Genomic DNA, 17,649 nt, shown 5'->3' on the forward strand with positions numbered 1-17,649 from the left:
TCAGGGCCCTGTTCTCTTCATTATTTACCTCTGCTCCAGTGTTTGTGACATCTGCAAATTTTTAATGATTATTTTATTTCAGGTCATTAATAAAAATGTTAAATAGCATACGGCCAGGCCAACAAAACACAACTGTTTGATGATGATTCCCCATTTGATCTGCATTAATTCCCCTCCTTTAATTCTTTACTAAGGTGCTCTGTTATCTTGTCCCAGGCCGATACTAGGCCTTAGATACATAGCACAGACCTCTCCCACCTGAGTTAATAGAGTAACCAATAGCAGTAGTAGGCTGTCATCCTCTATGTGGGCTAGCAACTAGAGGGAGATGTGGGTACACATTTGAAACACAGTGGGTTTCAAAGCTCTTTGCCAATGGCAAAGCATGTTGACTCATGAGTCCTGTGTTCTGAGGGCTGGGTGCTTCACTAGTTAGACCCCGGTTTCCTCTAATCTGTCCTTGTCTCAGTCTCATCTCCTTGTCCCAATCCCAATATCTCTCCCTGCCACCTCTCCAGACCCAACTCCTCAATCCTCTGCATTCTAATCAGACTACATTCTTCTTTTCCTTGCTGCCTGAGCACCAACAGGGAGAGCGTTCGCAGAAACTGTTGACCTGTTTTAGCTGAATTTTTCCAAAATAATTCAGCCTGAGGCATGCTACAGTTAAAGTTTGGCAAAATTATAAGCAATTGAAAGCTTAAAATGGAAAGTGTCAGATAACTTTAACTATAATCATCGCTTCCCATGCCTCCTATAAAATATATATAAAAATTCATACACACTTTTAAAAAATAATTCAATAGCAATTTTCTCTCTAAAATTCAGATTTTGTTCCCTAGGTCTTGAATCTTTCAACTGTGTAAAAATTTCTTGTTGATATGCATTCAGCCGCTTTCATATCAGTGAAAACTTTCATTGGGTCCTCTCTTATCCAGCTGCATTAAACTTTACTCATAAAAGATTCTTCAGATATGGTCATACTATTCTGTTATACTTCACCTCTTTAAAGTCAATAAAGACTTAGTTGTGCTAGACTGTTCATGCAATGTTGTTGTAGCCGTGTCAGTTTCAGGATATTAGATAAGGTGGGTGAGGTATATACTTTATCATGAATAGTCCCTTAGAATATGTGCTAACTGCTTATGCCAAACTGTCTGTTCAATCTTGCATTTAGCTGTGACACTCTTAATACGTTTTCCCAGACCTGAAGAAGAGCTCTGTGTAATTAAGAAGTTTGTCTCTTTCACCAACAGAAGTTAGTCCAATAAAAGATATTACTTCACCCATCTTGTCTCTCTACACTGTTCATGGCTGTGCACGATATTCCATCTGGCATCTAACAAATTTCTTGTTCGGTATAAACTCTGATTTATTATTCTGTTCCTCTCCTAATACATTGCTAGTATCGTCTTTGATTTTTTTAACTGCTGCTGTGCAACAGAATGATGGTTTTAATGATTTTTCTACAATAACCTCTAAACTCTCTTTCCTAATCAATGTGCTGGATTATTGTCCTGTTCATCACACATTTTTTCAGTTCTGTTCCTTCCTCCTGTATTATTTACTTTATATCTGAGTAAATAAAACTGAATTTGTCATCTTTTGGCCCACTTAAATTATTAATCTAAACCCATAGAATCTAGTGGCTTTTTCCCCTTTAAATGTTGTACCACCCATTCCTCTGCAAAGTGCAAATTTCTTGGTCTTGTTTTTTAATGTTTATGTTGAAATATATAAAGAAAAGATCTGGTCTGGAGATGACCTAATATGAAAGCATGGAAAATATTCTTTACCTTGCACCTTAATTTGTAATCTTATTCCATGATTCTTTATCTTAACTGTTAATAATGAGTGCTGAATTTGACAAAAAAATCCAAGTATGCACCCCGCTTGGATGTATAAATAATCTGTATATAAAGGTAACTACTATTATGTAGACTTCTATTACATGTGGCAGAGAAACTTATATTTTATCAAAGAAACAAGTTTTCCTATTCCTTTTCTATTGACTCCTTACTCAATATTTATTCAAATGTAGACACAAAAGTGCCTGCCCATAGCTCAAGGAACTTTTTAAAGAATTTGAAATACACACAACCAGAGGAATAAGACATACCCCCATCATATTAACTCCTGCACATCATCTTCCTTTATGAATTTAAACCTCCCCAGTTTCCTCAGGACATCCCTCAATCTGCCCCTTCCCCAACTGCCTGTGAAAATAGATGGGTCTTGTTGCACGTGCCAAAGATCTGTCCATGCGGGGTCTGGCAGACCAGATTCAAGGTTAATTTTGGGCCCCTGATTATGAAATTGACTCCACATGGTGACAGGGCAATTGCAGAACCATTACCTTAATTTCCAAGGCTTATTGGGGTTAGGTACAGGATACCTCTTCAAAAATAGAGCCTCCCGCCATGCACATGGGGAAGTCTCCTGGCCCCTTCAGAAATGCAAGCACCATATGTCAATTCCACAGTCCAGTTTTCTGGGTCTGGTGTTGCCTGCAGGAAGATCTCTCTGCCCCTTGGGATGATACCATTGGTGCTGCCAATGCCAGGGAGGACTCTCCCACTCTCGGAGTGCTACCTGTCATCCTCAGCCCATATTTATTCACAGCCAAATCCACGTGTTCACACCAGGGAAGGGAGCCCAGCCTCTAAAGCATTATGATCCCAGTATCAATCTATACCAGTATTATGACAGCTGGTACCAGCCTCTGTGGCCTCCAGTGGCATATGTGGGCTCCAGGAGAACCTCAGTTTGCCATGGGTTTGGCCTCTCCAGCGAATTCCAGGTGTAGGTTGGCATCTCCTCACCTGAAGGAGCCCCAATCATCTCTGCATGCCCAGGATGAGGGGCACGGCAGCAGCAGCCAGTCTGGACAACACCGCCTTGTCCTTTCCAGCTGAAGCCCTGGTGCTGGAGTAGGCATTGGCTGCACTGTAAGATCATAACATCTTCTATGGCTAATGGCAACTTTAGAGAACACAGAAGCAAATTCCAGGCTTTGGTGTCAGAGGGGCAGCTGGACACTAAAATTGACCTTCAGACGGCTTTAGGTGCCACAGATGCAGCCTCCTGGGCAATGGCTGCTGCATTCATTGGGCTCTCATCCTGGGGAATTCCAAGGGAGCTACACACTGCAATCAGGGACCTTTGAAAGTTGCTCCTTGTTTTACAACAAGATGGATGAGGCCATGAGGTCACTTAAAGACTCTAGGGCCACACTCAGGTTCTTGGCGGTCTACACCCCAGCCACTAAGAGCATTTTACACCAGGCGGTTCAGTCCCTCTTATCTCTCAGTGCCATAGAAAGTCATCTCGCAGCAAAGGAGAAAAGGATTTTGCTCAAGATATTTCCTCATCCCCTCTCCCCCCCCAAAAGTGAGGTCTTTGAGCTATCCTGGGGCCTGAACACCTACATCAAAAGGCTCGGGTTCTGGATGGTATCCATGGCATCCAGCATCTTGTCCCCAGATCAGAAGGACTGGTATGCTGCCCTCAACCTTCAGGATTCATGTGTCCACAGCACAATTCACTGAGCCCACATGTGCTTCCTGAGGTTTGCATTAGGAGACAATCGCTACCAGTGCCAAGTTTTGCCATTTCGGCTCTCAACATCATCCACATTATTTACAAAATGTCTGGCAGTGGTGGAGGCCTAATTCAGAAGGATAGGTGTCCAGGTGTTTCCCTGATTTGACAATTGGCCAGTCAGAGGTCACTCAGAGCCCCAGGTGCAGTCCAGTGTGAAGATATTTGAGATGCTGTCACATCTGGGCCTGCTGGTGAACATAAAGAAATTGACCTTTAAGCCCATATGACCGATAGTGTTCATAGGGACTGTGATGGATGCTACCAAGGCCTTGGCCTGCCTGGCACCCAGAAGATTTGGGACCTTGCAGAACTTGTGCTTTGATCTACAGTCCAACCCTCAAACTCAGATAAGAGACTGCCTCATGCTGATGGTCCTCAAGCCAGCCTGCATCTTCGACACACCATATGCAAGGCTCCACTTTAGTCAGCTGCAGGCATAGATACTGTTAACTTGCTGCAGACAGCATTTGGATTTGCTAGTATACATCTAACCATCAGTCCTTCACTCTCTGGACTGGTGGACATATTCCCCACACTCCTGCAGTGGAGTCCCATTTTCTCCAGATCCTCCATCCAGGATCATACTTAAAGTTGCTTCCATGATTGGATGGGAGGCACATATGGCAACCTTTTGGCCCAGGGCCAGTGGTCAGTGATGGAGAGGTCCTCATGCACAAACATACTGGAACTATGGGCTATGCACAATGTCTGAAGAGTATTCCTACTGGACATTCAGGGCTATTCCATTTAGATGATGTCGGACAACATGGCTGCAGTATTTTACCTCAGCAAGCAAGGAGGGACCAGATCATTATGACCCTGCCAGGAAGCAGTGCAACTATGGAAGTTTATCATGAGGCATGACATCAGTTTGTTAGCAGTTGACTTGACAGGGCTAGACAACATAGTGGCAGACAATCTGAGCAAACGTTTCATGAGGAATCATGAATGCTCAGTTCATTGAGAGGGTCTCTTCTTGGTTTTTGCAAATGGGGGACCTCACACAAAGACCTGTTTGCCACAGATATTGCTTAGGTGGGGGAAGGAGCTCAGTGTCCTAGTTGGATGCATTCCTCCTCCCCTGGATAAAGGCGCTCTTCTACACTTTCTTCCTTCCCTTCCCTCCCCCTCCCCCCCAGTCCTGCTGCTCCCAAAGGTGTTGCAGAAGATCCAGCATGAGAGGGCTACAGTGATCTTCCTGGCCCCAGCATGCCAAGACAGACCTGGTATTCAGTGCTGAGCAACTTCTCCATAGTGCCCCAGGCCTCTCTTCTGGTGACCCTGAATCTTCTGACTCAGAATGAGGGCAGGTTTCTGCACCCAATTCTCCACTCCCTCCCCCTGACTGTGTGGACACTCACTGGTTGATGCTGTCAGAGAGCTCGTGCTCCAGCGCAGTGCAGGAGATACTGATAAATAGCAGGAAGGAATCAACCAGGAACTTGTTGGCACAGATCCTAGCAAGCATTAATTCCAGGCCACCCACTAAGAATGCTGTGAGGAGAATCCAGACCTCTGTGCTCTGGATGACTGGGATGTATCAAGCCCCTGGCATCTGAATGGAGTCCAGCCACTGCCCAAATCTTCAGATCTCTAGGCACACACTCAGGGCACAGACCTCCTATCTGGCACCCCCGTCTAAGTGTAGGAACTTGCTATCTAGCTGCCTAGCCATTCTGGGTAAACCGCTGACCCTTTAGACTCCCCAGTACTTAAACAAACCCCTCTCCCATGATTCCACACCAGAGGCATGAAACTTCTGGTTTACAGTTTGTCTCTCGAGGACACACAATAGTCAGACAGGCCAGTCTAACATCTTAGTGCCCTGCTATATTTAATCATTGAAAGTACAGATTACAGATCTCCCAAAACAATGAAACATCCTAACCACAATGTCCCTCACTAGTTCACTTTTTCCTTGGGAGTTCTTGGGGCATCATCTGTGTTCCATTGGGCAGGCAGACAGGTAGCATCTTCCACCCCCTTTCTACCATCCTGCTACAGCAGCCTCCCTCATCATGCTCTGGTGCAAAATGGCTCTCTTCCCCAGTTCCCCACTGAGATCCCTTTATAGATTACAGCTGGGGTGAACTGCTTCTTTTGTTCTTTACCAGGTAACTGTCCATTACTTCCAAACCCTCTCTTAAAACAAGAGGAAGAAGGGTTTTCTCCCAGCAAAAGCAAATTTTGTCCCACTGTGTTTTACTTTGAATATGTTGTTTGCAGTGTTGTTGTAGTTGTTTTGGTCCCAGGATATATGAGAGACAAGGTGGATGAGGTAATATATTTCGTTGGACCAACAGAAGTTGGTAAAAATTTCCCGGGACCAAGCAGGTGTCTAGCATATACTGGAGTAACTCTATCATTTGAAATAGTAGTATTCTCCTTAAGCTCTTTGCAGGTGCATCTCACAGCCATATTGGCCATACATCAACTGATTGACCACTTCTCTGTCTTTTCACACCCAATGGCAAAGAGGTTCCTGGATGGCATCTCTAGAATCTTTCTGCCACCTAAGTGCTCTGTCTCAGTGTGGGACCTCAATCTGGGTCCTCTCATGGAGGCCTAATTTAAGCCATTGGCAACATATCCATTTCTCTCTCTCTCTCTCTCTCTCTCTCTCTGGGTGTGGGTGTGTGTAAGTTGCCTTTCTCCTGGTAGTTACATTGGCCTGGCTACTAGGAGAGATACAGGCTTTGATGGCAGGAGCACCATACACTATCATACATAAGTGCAATGATATCCACCCTAGATTCCTGCCTAAGGTGGTATTCAAATTCCACATCAATAAAACCATTAATATGGCTGTATTCTTACCAAAACCTCATGTGGAAAGGGTGGAGCAGTAGTTACATACATTGGATATGAGAAGGGCCCTGCTATTCTACTTGGATAGGACTAGGTACGTTCAGAAATCCACCAGGTTTTTTGTTGCTTATGGAGAGAGGGTTAGGGGGCAGGCAGTGTCCACCCAGAGAGTATCTAGCTGGATAGCCCCGTGCATTGGTTTATGCTTTTGCCTGGCAGCGGCACCTCCCACTAGCAGAGTACTAACTAATGCGTTCCACCAGAGCGCAGACTGCATTAGCGGCTTCCTATAAGGGACATTTGCAGGTCAGCAACTTGGTCATCTGCTCACACATTCACAAAGCCAATGGGGGCTGCGGGAAGCGGCGCGAGCCGAGGGATGTGCTGGCCGCCACTTCCCGCCGCCCCCATTGGCCTGGAGCAGTGAACCGCAGCCAGCGGGAGCTGCAATTGGACGAACCTGTGGACGCGGCAGGTAAACAAACCGGCCCGGCCCACCAGGGTGCTTACCGTGGCCGGCCGCGTGCCAAAGGTTGCCGATCCCTGCACTAGTGCAAGCAACCAAGGCCAATCCTGGGTTTGGCAAGACCGTGCTTCAGTCCCTGTTGGTGTGAACTCGTTGTACCTGCATCCAGGAAGAACGACTATTTGGGAGTCACCAGCTGTGGAATATGATACAGATTATCACTGGAAGAAGAAAAAGAGCTTCCCTGTACAGTAATGGATGTTCTTCAAGATGTGTAATCCATGCACCACACTCACTCACTCCACGACTGATCCCCACTATTTCAGAGTCCACAAGCTATGAGTTCGCCAAGTGGTGAAGGACGTGAAGGGGTGACTCCACCCTTTATACCCTCATTGAGTGCACAAGGGAGCATGCACAACCCCACAGGCCCTGCTAACTAGAAAGTGCTCTGACATATGTGCACTCGACATGCAATCACCAGCTGTGGAGTATGTATAAGGACTGCACAACTTGAAGAACATGAAAAAAAGGTTACTGTACAGGTAAAATAATCTTCTTTTTCAGAGCAAATATTGATGTCAAGATGTAGGCCCATATGACACACAGCACACTAGCCTAATTTTAAAGTGACAGATATAGTGTAGACAGTGTAGCAGTCTCCACATCCAAAATAAAGATCATAGTTTTCTGGAGAAGAGCAGTCTTGCCCATAGCTCTGTCTGTGAATCCACTTGCAGCTTAAGATATAATATTTTGGGATGAAAAGAGAAGGACAGTTTTAAACTGTTGGACCACCAAATAATTTTGTTTAAAAAATGACTAAAAATACTTGGTCCAGAAATGGCAGGTGAGCTCTTACTAATTGTTTGTCTTGCTGCCAACTCAGGGGTATGGCTCCCACTATTTAGTCACCTTTGGGGATGCCATGATCAAGACCAAGTGAAATCATCACAATTATTAACAATTGCTGTTTCCTTAGAAAGGAAAAAAAAAATTAAACAAAGCACCACAAATGATATAATACAAGAGATAAACTGGTGACTTCCAATACAATCTCTTCTGTATATCTCACTGCGAAAAGCTTTAACAGAGATTACACCATTGGGAGTGTACTACCTCTTGGGGTGCTTTTCTCCTGGTAAATTAAGACCAAAGCATATTATTTCCCCAAAGTGTAGTTAATTCAATTTTAATATCTTATTAGATACCTAAAACTGTTTGTGTAGCGGCAAGTGGATCCTGTTGCTTATTAATAAATAACACTGCTCTACAGCCAAAATGCTTCTGAAATAAATATAGTCAAACTTTACTAATTCTGGGTCACTGAGAACGAAAATGATGCTTAAAATTGTTGATTGGCTCTAGTTTTCAAGATATGCTATTGGGTCAGTATATACGACCCTTGACTTGGGAATGGCAGAGGATAAGTGAGTTATAAAGGGAAGGGATCTCAATTTAAACCAGAAATGACTAAAATACATCTTTGACTGGATCTATGAATAAATCTACGACTGGGTTTGGACAGTACTTGCTTTTTAGGCAAAACAATGAATGATGCAATCTGAAGCTGGTATTGCATCACACATGATAGGAATTGCATCATGTTATTCCTAGAAGTCATGGATGATGCAATCATAACGAAGCTTACATCACTCTGCTGAACAAATTGCCCTATATCAGCTCTAGAAATCATACAGTGTCGTGCTCTCTTATTTGTCAGTGTTTGATTTTGCAAAGGGACACATTTCTGTTTAGCCAAAGTGAGCAGAAATGCCTCGTACTTGTGTGAACAGTGCAGATAACTTCTGCTGTGTTTGTGGTGAAGTGACTTTTGCATCACAAAAGCGCAGTATAACCACTATAGTTAAGAAAGCCTATCACCTTTATTTTGGCTGCAAAATTGGAGATCAGGACAAGAGGTGGGCCCCACACATATGCTGCAAGACTTGTGCAACAAATCTTCGCCAGTGGTTGAACAGGAAAAGGAAATCTATGCCTTTTGCAGTGCCAATGATTTGGAGAGAGCCAACAGATCAGACCAGCAATTGTTACTTCTGCATGGTGCCTCCAGTTGGGAAAGGTGTGTCAAAGAAGAAAAAGTGGACTGTGCATTATCCAAACATTCCATCAGCTATACGCCCAGTACCCCACGGAGAAGGACTGCCGGTTCCTGATGCACCAGAATCATTCTCACTTGAGTCAGACGAGGAAGAGGAAGAGGATGTAACTTCTGGTCCTGAACCATCAATGTCACAGGACCCACATTTTCTCCTATCCTCCTCCTCTGAACCACACCTCATAACACAAGGTGAACTGAATGACCTTGTCAGGGATTTGGAACTACCCAAGAGTAAGGCAGAGCTGTTGGGCTCCAGACTACAGCAGTGGAATCTCCTGGCAGGTGATGTTAGGGTTTCCATGTTCCGTGACTGTCAAAAGGAGCTTGTCCAATTCTTCTTCATGGAAGGTGATCTTGTAGACTGCAACAACAGCGATGGTGTGATGGCAGCCCTCAACATCGTTCACGATCCAGATGAGTGGAGACTGTTCATTGATTTATCGAAGACAAGTCTTAAAGCTGTTTTACTGCATAATAGCAATGTTTTGCCGTCAATTCCAGTTGGTCTTGCAGTCCATATGAAGGAAACCTATGACAACATGAAACAACTTTTGAGGTGCATAAACTATGACCAACATCAGTGGCAGCTTTGTGGCGATTTGAAGGTTGTTGCTCTCTTGCTTGGTCTGCAGACTGGATACACAAAGTACTGCTGTTTTCTCTGCGAATGGGATAGTCGTGCAAGAGATTCCCACTACATCAAGAAAGATTGGCCACTCCGACAGTCATTGGAGCCTGGGAGGAAAAGTGTTCAGCATCCACCACTTGTTGAATCAAGGAAGATTTTGTTACCACCCTTACACATCAAGCTGGGTCTGATGAAGAACTTTGTCAAGGCCATTGACAAAACACAAGCAGCTTTCAAGTACCTCCGTGGAAAATTTCCAAGGTTAAGTGAAGCTAAGATAAAGGAAGGTGTCTTTGTTGGTCCTCAGATTCGTGAACTTCTTCGAGATGACCATGCACTGCGTGGCGAGGAAAAGACGGCATGGAAAGCCTTCCAGTTAGTGGCAATACATTTTCTCGGAAACAACAAGGCAGACAACTACAGGTTGTTGGTGGAAAACCTCCTCAAGGCATACAAAAGCCTTGGTTGCAACATGTCACTAAAGATACATTTTTTGCACTCTCATCTAGATTTTTTTCCACCGAACTGCGGAGCAGTGAGCGACGAGCACGGCGAGCGATTTCACCAGGACATTGCAACAATGGAGAGAAACGCTATCAGGGCAAATGGAGCCCATCAATGCTTGCAGACTATTGCTGGACAGTGACAAGAGATGCTCCATTTAATGAATACAAGAGACAAGCCAAGAAGCGCCGAGTAGACACTGAATAGGACTAAACTATGTACAGAATAGTTTTTTGCCTTTTGTTTCATAATAAATTTTATTTATATAACCCTTTTGCTGATTTTGAAAGTGTTACATAAACAGGACAGGTGAAATATTATCATGTAAAGCAACCATAAACACATGAAAAGACCAAGGTTTACAATTTATGATTAAAACTCTACTATCTACACAATATACATAGACATAAAATGTAAAAGCTTAAATATCTTAGAAACAGTAGCCAATCAGTTGTTTTAATTGTCATATTTGAATTCAGCAAATCAAAATACATAATAAATAGCACATTTTATCTCTGAAGCAGACGACTTCTCAAAAATTGTATACCAGTGTAACCAGACAGTTTATATTTGGGGAAAGTAAGCAGCCTTAACTAAATCCACTGAAATTGAACAAAATATTAAAATTAGTTACCTAGAATAAGCCATTTAAGGATCTGTTTTAAGACAGGCAAATTATGAATATTAGGAATCTTCTGTCCAGTTATGTCCCACTGTTTCTCTGTTTACCAATTTTTAGCCCCCATTTCCTCTCCAGAATATAGTCTAATCACTTGTTGATTAACAGGAGAAAAGTCTTTTAAGTTACAACAACATTTTAATACTCCAGCAAAATCATTACAAAACCAGGGACGCTGGAACGGGGGTCGGGGCCATGGCCCTCCCATTTTTTGAAAGTGGATGGGCCTGCCGGTCCACTTTTTGCCACAGGCCCCAACCCTGCCCCTCCTCTTCCCCATGAGGCCCTGCCCCCCCCCCCCAGCTGGGCCAGCTGCTGGAGCCCATTCGGGGAGACCAGGGAGCTGTGGGGAGCTGAAGACTCTTCACCTGCCCTGGGCAGAGTCAGGAGGGCAGAGACATGGGCCGGGGGCTGCTCTCAGGTCCCCCCCACCCCGGGCAGGTAGTGGGGCCCAGGCTTCCCGGCCCCACTCTGGCTTCTGACTTGGCTGTGGGCAGGGCCTCAGGGGGAAGAGGGGTAGGAGTGGGAGCGGAGGGGCCCTGGTCCCCTTCTTTTGGGAATGCTCCACTACCCCTGTTTAAAACTAATCCCCTGTTAACTTCCTCTCATCAGTCCATGTTGAACTCTTTTGGAGGTTTTCATTGAGTTGGTTTCTTCTGGAGTCGTGTGTGTGTGTGTGTCAGTTTGCTTGTGAAGTGCTATGTTTGAGCAGGGTAGTAGATGATGTGTGTGTGAGGTGCTCACTCAAGTGTTTTCAGACCCTTCTTCCTCTTTTCCTGAAATTATAGGAAAGCATACCTCCTTCGGTTGCTTGCTGTCCCTCTTTTGTTGGCTTCATGCCTTCTGGTTTGGCTTAGGTGACATTTCTAGCTCCTGAGTATGCCATCTGTTTAATGAATATGCAACATTTCTTTAATTGCCTTTGTTCTTCTTATGGCAAGAAAGACCCAGATTACTTTTTAAATTAAATTTAACTTTCTTTTTATTCGGCCCATTTTTTGAGATAGAGTTTCAATTTTATTAGCATTTGAAAGAAAATAAAATTCTGTTTTCAAAAAGTCCAAACACTCCTGTCCTTTCTACAAAAGGATTTAGTTCTCAACGCAGTCTTTTTAAATTAAATACCTCTTACAAAGTCTTCAGCTTAAATAATTAGAGTTGTTTCTTTGGAAGGATGATTCTTGTCTTTTGGAGTTGGTTGAGGGTTAGCTTGTGCACTGCCAATAATTAATTACCCATCACTATAAATATTCTACATGTAAATGGTTCTTACTCTAGATTAGCAAGGTCACTAGATTCCATATTGGTACATAAAGCATTTTACCATTTACACAGCAATGACATTAAGAGCTTTGCATTTAGCTAACATATTTGCAGGTATGCATTTCACAAAGGTATCTGTCATTTCAACATTTAAGAAGTAAACAAAAGTTTAAAACATCTCCAACTAAACATGTTTTTCTCTACAACAGGAGTCGGCAACCTTTCAGAAGTGGTGTGCCGAGTCTTCATTTATTCACTCTAATTTAAGGTTTCGCGTGCCGGTAGTACATTTTAACGTTTTTAGAAGGTCTCTTTCTATAAGTCTATATTATATAACTAAACTATTGTATGTAAAGTAAACAATGTTTTCAAAATGTTTAAGAAGCATCATTTAAAATTAAATTAAAATGCTGATCTTACGCCACCAGCCTGCTCAGCTCGCTGCCAGCCTGGGGTTCTGTTCACCTAGGCCGGCAGAGGGCTGATCAGGGCCTGCGGCCGGGACCCCAGACCTGGGGGGGCGTGTTTCAGGGGTCAGGGCAGAGAGCTGGGGGAGGGGGTTCAGGGCAGAGGGCTGGGTGTGTGTTGGGGTGTGGGGGGGTTCAGGGCAGAGGGCTGGGGGGTACAGGGCAGAAGGCTGAGTGTTTGGGGGGGTTCAGGGCAGAGGGATGGGGCTGTGGGGGTGCAGGGCAGAAGGCTGGGTGTGTGGGAGGGTTCAGGGCAGAGGGCTGGGTGTGTGTTGGGGGGTTCAAGGCAGAGGGCTGGGGGCGTGGGGGGTGCAGGGCAGAAGGCTGGGTGTGTGTTGGGGTGTGGGGGGTTCAGGGCAGAAGGCTGGGTGTGTGTTGGGGTGGGGAGGTTCAGGGCAGAGGGGTGGGGGGTGCAGGGCAGAAGGCTGGGATGCTCGGCTCAGGGGGTGCTCCCAGCCCCCTGCCCTGGGCGGCTCATGGCAGGGGGCTGGAAGGGATATGCCCTGTTCCACCTCCTTCCCCCAGGCTCCGTCCCTACCTCTCTCTGCGTCCTCTACGGAGCTGTGTGCACACTGCTGCTCTTCCCCCTCCCCCTCGCTAGGGCCATCAGCTGATTGGCGCAGGGAAGGAGAGGAGGAGGGGCCGGAAAGCACCACGCTGGGGGAAGAAGCGGGGGAGGGGGAAGCTTGGCTGCCGCAGAACCAAGCTTCTGCCTCCTGCCCCCGCAGGGGAGAGCAGTGGGCGGGGGGGCTGAGTGGGGCTGGGGGCTGGGATCGCGGCAGGGAGCTGCGTGCCACTCAAAATCGGCTCGCGTGCCGTAGGCTGCCGACCCCTGCTCTACAACAACACAAGCAGATTTTCTTGCAAGAAGGTGGCGGTTGGTAGAGCCCAGTTTACCTAGATTTGTTGCTCTGATAGCACACCCTACGTTTCTTTTTTACCGTTAGGCCTCTGCTTAAAATTGTAGTGTTTTATATGGTCTGTCCCCTTAGGTTTGCTCATCCTTGGGAGACAGAAGCAGGAGGCTTCTGGAATTTCTTTGATCAGCTTTAGCATTTTGTAATATAACTAGCTATACATATACACCTCTACCCCGATATAACGCTGTCCTCGGGAGCCAAAAAATCTTACTGCGTTATAGGTGAAACCGCGTTATATCGAACTTGCTTTGATCCCCCGGAGTGCACAGCCCCGCCCCCCCGGAGCGCTGCTTTATGGCGTTATATTCTAATTCATGTTATATCGGGTCGCGTTATATCGGGGTAGAGGTGTATATTATTATAATTCCAAGCATCCTGGCTATAACATTCTTCTAGCTATAGCTTAATATTCAGTAAAGGTGCAAACAAGTTTTAATTATGTACAAAATATTAAGTTATAATAATTATATAAATCTCATTTTTGCTTCAATATTGAGGTCTCTCCCACACAATATGTACCACAGCTCAAAACCTCAGTAACAAACTGAACTGCAACCATATCTTCCCTCTAATCTTCATGCACATGTCGAGCAAGTAAGTAAAGATGTGCAAGAAAACATCCTTGGGCTGTATTCATATGTGCCCATAGCAAAACTAACCTGCATGCTGTTGGAGATTTCTTAACTACATCAGTGTGCTACTTACTGGCCATATAATCCATGAATTCATTACAGCTGTACCTGCCCACATTGCACAATAAGATCTAGAAATCCCTCTGATTACTGTGGCTCTGCAAGCCAAGTGATGGAATCAAAGCTTGTGCATCAGGCAGTCTGTCTAGGGTAGCCACATGAATCTCTATCAGTTCTTCCATTCATTAAAAACTCTCATTCATGAAACTGAATATTTCTCAGTAGTCTGAATTTAGGATTTCAGTATTTTAACTAAAACTTACTATTCATAAATTATTTCCTTTATTTCCTAGGAAGGAAATAAAGTATATTACATTTTATTTGATTAGAAATGTTGTTTTGACACTGTGTCAAGTGAACCAGAGTCCATTTCTGAGTTGCACATCATTTTACTTAGGTTTTAAAGAGGAGGCAATTATACTGGCAGGTATCAGAGTTAGTGAGGAAGTGAATGATTTTTAAAAGCTTAAGCAGAGCTTGCCAAGACAGAGGCTGATTTCCGTGGTCCCCAAGGGACACTACATTTCCAAAGCATGGAGAAACCAATTCCCCTTTTGGAACAGTTTTTCTTGTCGCTTCTTCTCTGACTGGTGTCGTTATTGTTGCTATGGTGAATAAATGAATGCTTCATGATGCCACTGGAAAAGTCAGCATTGACGTCTTTTGCAAACAGCTAATAGTCCGCCCCCATACCTTTTTTTATGAGTGTAGTCTGTCTGGCTAATTGTGCAAGCTAATTTAAAATGTTTCTCAAAGTAAGCCACCTTTTGTGAACCTTTCATTTAAAAAGCCTGTCTATTGAATTGTCAGGAATACTGAAGAATGTATCTACCAACATGCAGCTAAAAATAATATATATAGCAGTCTGTTGAAAGAAAAAGTGGCTTGAAGAAAAAAATGAGGCCTATGTAACAATAGGTCATTTATTTAAGTCATAAAGTATTTTTTCTGAAAAACTTGCTTTTCATATTGAGTGGATTTCTCTTGAAGACAGAGTTATGTAGCAATACAGAATAGCCCTTCTCAAGCTCATGAGTAACAGTTATTGTTGAATTGTATTTTGCATCATTCCTGCAACACAGGCTGCTTCCTCTCAGACGCTTGTGATTTAAGTTTTTTTCTAGAGACTGCAGTACCATCTTATCTATCTGGGAGATGCTTATGGTGTCTTATTATGTACTGAAACTGACTGTGGTGCTGCATTACTCCTCTCATGTCTGGCAAAAAATGGAAGAATTAGATTGTGAAAAAGATAATAGTATTGAATGCTAGGTACTGAAATTAAACGTAAATTATGTGTAATGATTTGTAAATAAGACTTTTCATCTAGGTTGAAAGACACTGCAGCAAAGAATATTTAAGGGGTGAAATAAATGGTTGATACTCGGTTATCCCCTTTCAACAAAACAAGCACATTGTTGATGGTAACATGCCAAGAGATACAAGGGGGACTGGGAGAAGAAAATGGGAGAAGGGCAGTTTGAACACCCCACTAACTTAATGCCACTTTCTTTGTATTCAAAACACAAACCATTCTCAAGTGTTTTCTTGGTTGACTAAGGAGTTTCAGCAATCTGGTATTCCACAGTGTAAACGGAAAGAAGCCACATGTATTGAAAAGCTGTGGTGTGTATTTTATTGGGAACTATTTTTAAAAAGAGCTTCAGTGCAACCTTTTTATCAATTGCTGGCAGACTAAAAGAGATGTTTTTTCTTGCATTTGGTAACATCTGTATGTGCAGCTCACATTTTATTCTCTCACTCTTCAAAAATATATTCTATACTGTGTTGCTTTAGGGGCACAGCCAGCGACGAAATGTGCAATTTCTACATTATGTATTACATGGAGGCCAAACATGCTGTTTCATACATGACCTGTACACAGAATATAAACCCAGATATGTTCAGAAGCATTCCACAGGAGGCAAATATTCCTATTCCAGTGAAGTCTGATATGATCATGATGACACATGGGCATCATCATGAAGGTAAAAAAAAAATGTCTGAAATTTTGTTTACTCTTCGTTTGTTATATGAGAGACATGCTTAACTATGCAATTTGTATATAAGGATTTTTATAAGAATCTAGATATGTTCTTTTGAAATTTATGAAATGCATAGGTCTGAGATGCAGTTGTTAATAACTGCTGATTTGTTGGTAGCAGTGATTTGTGGAAGTTTGCTTTATTAGTCTTTTATCCACTTCTTTGTTCAGGATTGCCATGTTTCCTTCCTCCCATGGTCCAGCCATAGTTTTATCATTATATTACATGGCCGCCTGTGCAACTAAGGTGTCTCGTAGTCTTTCCAAAGTGTCACATCCTATATTGCCCATTAGAAGTGTTTAGTACTGTAGTTTCCCTGTCCCATTTGCTGCGTGGTTCAATACATCACTTCCATGATATTTTTAGCTTCTGCTGGTTGACATGAGAGAGCCCAAAGGTTTTGCCACACACCTGAGCGCTCTCATACATTGCTCCAGCTCTAGACTGTGTGTCAGGCATTCATAAATAAGGATGTGTTGTCTGCTTTGTTAGAACATAGACTAGAAGCCGGATATCCTAGGTTCTGTTTCCAGCTACCAGTTCATTGTAGTCCTGATCTGAAATCCATTGAAGTCAGTAAGAGGCTTCCGTAGAAAGTAGTTTTAAACTCTCTCTGACTTGCACATTTTTAAAATTGGTGTAATGCCAATCTGTCTCTTAAAGTTTTTGTGAAACTTAATGTTTGTAAAGCACTTCCATCCTATGATCTGAAAGTAATATATTGTAATGTCACTGGCTCTTCCTGCTTTAATTTTAGAATACTTAATTGTAGTGGTCAGTTGTATGAAACTTAATATATTATGTTTTAATAATCTCACACATGTATATCATTTACTGTACTACTGCTTTGTCTGTTTTCCCCAAGCAATAGAAACATAGAAAACAAATGCTTGAGTTCACTAAAAAAAATGTATAGGAAAATGTTAAATTCAGTCCATATACAGAGATTATTGGTATATTCTTAACCTTCTTTAGAAACCAAGAAAACAGATGATAGTTCTTCACTGAAGCAGCCAAAAAGAGAAGAGGAAGAGGTTTTGGATCAGGGTATGTATAATGAACTCTAACCATATTAAAAAAAAAGAAGTGATTCATTAACTTAAATCACTGGTAAACCACATCCTGATCATATTATATATAAATTAATGTATTAGTATTGTTCTTTCCTTTTATCATCTAAAATGTAATGCATTCTTTACAACTACGTTGCTGTGCTTTATATAATGAATAATTCAGGAGGAATTGGTCAATTACCGGTCTCCAGCCTTGCAGGTAAAATTCATTAGTGCAATTTAATCTCATTAGATTTCTCTGTTCCTGGTTTAATTTGCGTAACACCATTCTAATGTATCTGTCTATTCACGGTGCCGTAGCATGGGTTCACAGGACTGGTGGTTGTCCTACAGAATGATAATTCAATAACTGTTCTATTATATTTTTATTTCTTTAATA

The 17,649-nt window shown here is 43.1% G+C and overlaps 1 protein-coding gene across 11 annotated transcripts in view; it reads left to right on the top strand.

The window, feature by feature from the left end:
• PAM (peptidylglycine alpha-amidating monooxygenase) overlaps positions 1 to 17,649 on the top strand; it is a 153,452-nt gene that overhangs the window by 74,049 nt on the left and 61,754 nt on the right. For 10 of the 11 annotated variants that reach the window (XM_065406839.1, XM_065406841.1, XM_065406842.1 and 7 more), the window contains exons 12-13: positions 15,950 to 16,140; positions 17,173 to 17,244. In XM_065406839.1, the coding sequence (XP_065262911.1) occupies positions 15,950 to 16,140; positions 17,173 to 17,244 (263 nt within the window). Of the gene's footprint in view, positions 1 to 15,949; positions 16,141 to 17,172; positions 17,249 to 17,649 lie in introns of all 11 variants that reach the window. The other variant, XM_065406848.1, reaches the window with a different exon arrangement.

This window comes from Emys orbicularis, chromosome 6, assembly GCF_028017835.1.
Source record: "Emys orbicularis isolate rEmyOrb1 chromosome 6, rEmyOrb1.hap1, whole genome shotgun sequence".
Taxonomy (NCBI): Eukaryota; Metazoa; Chordata; order Testudines; family Emydidae; genus Emys; species Emys orbicularis.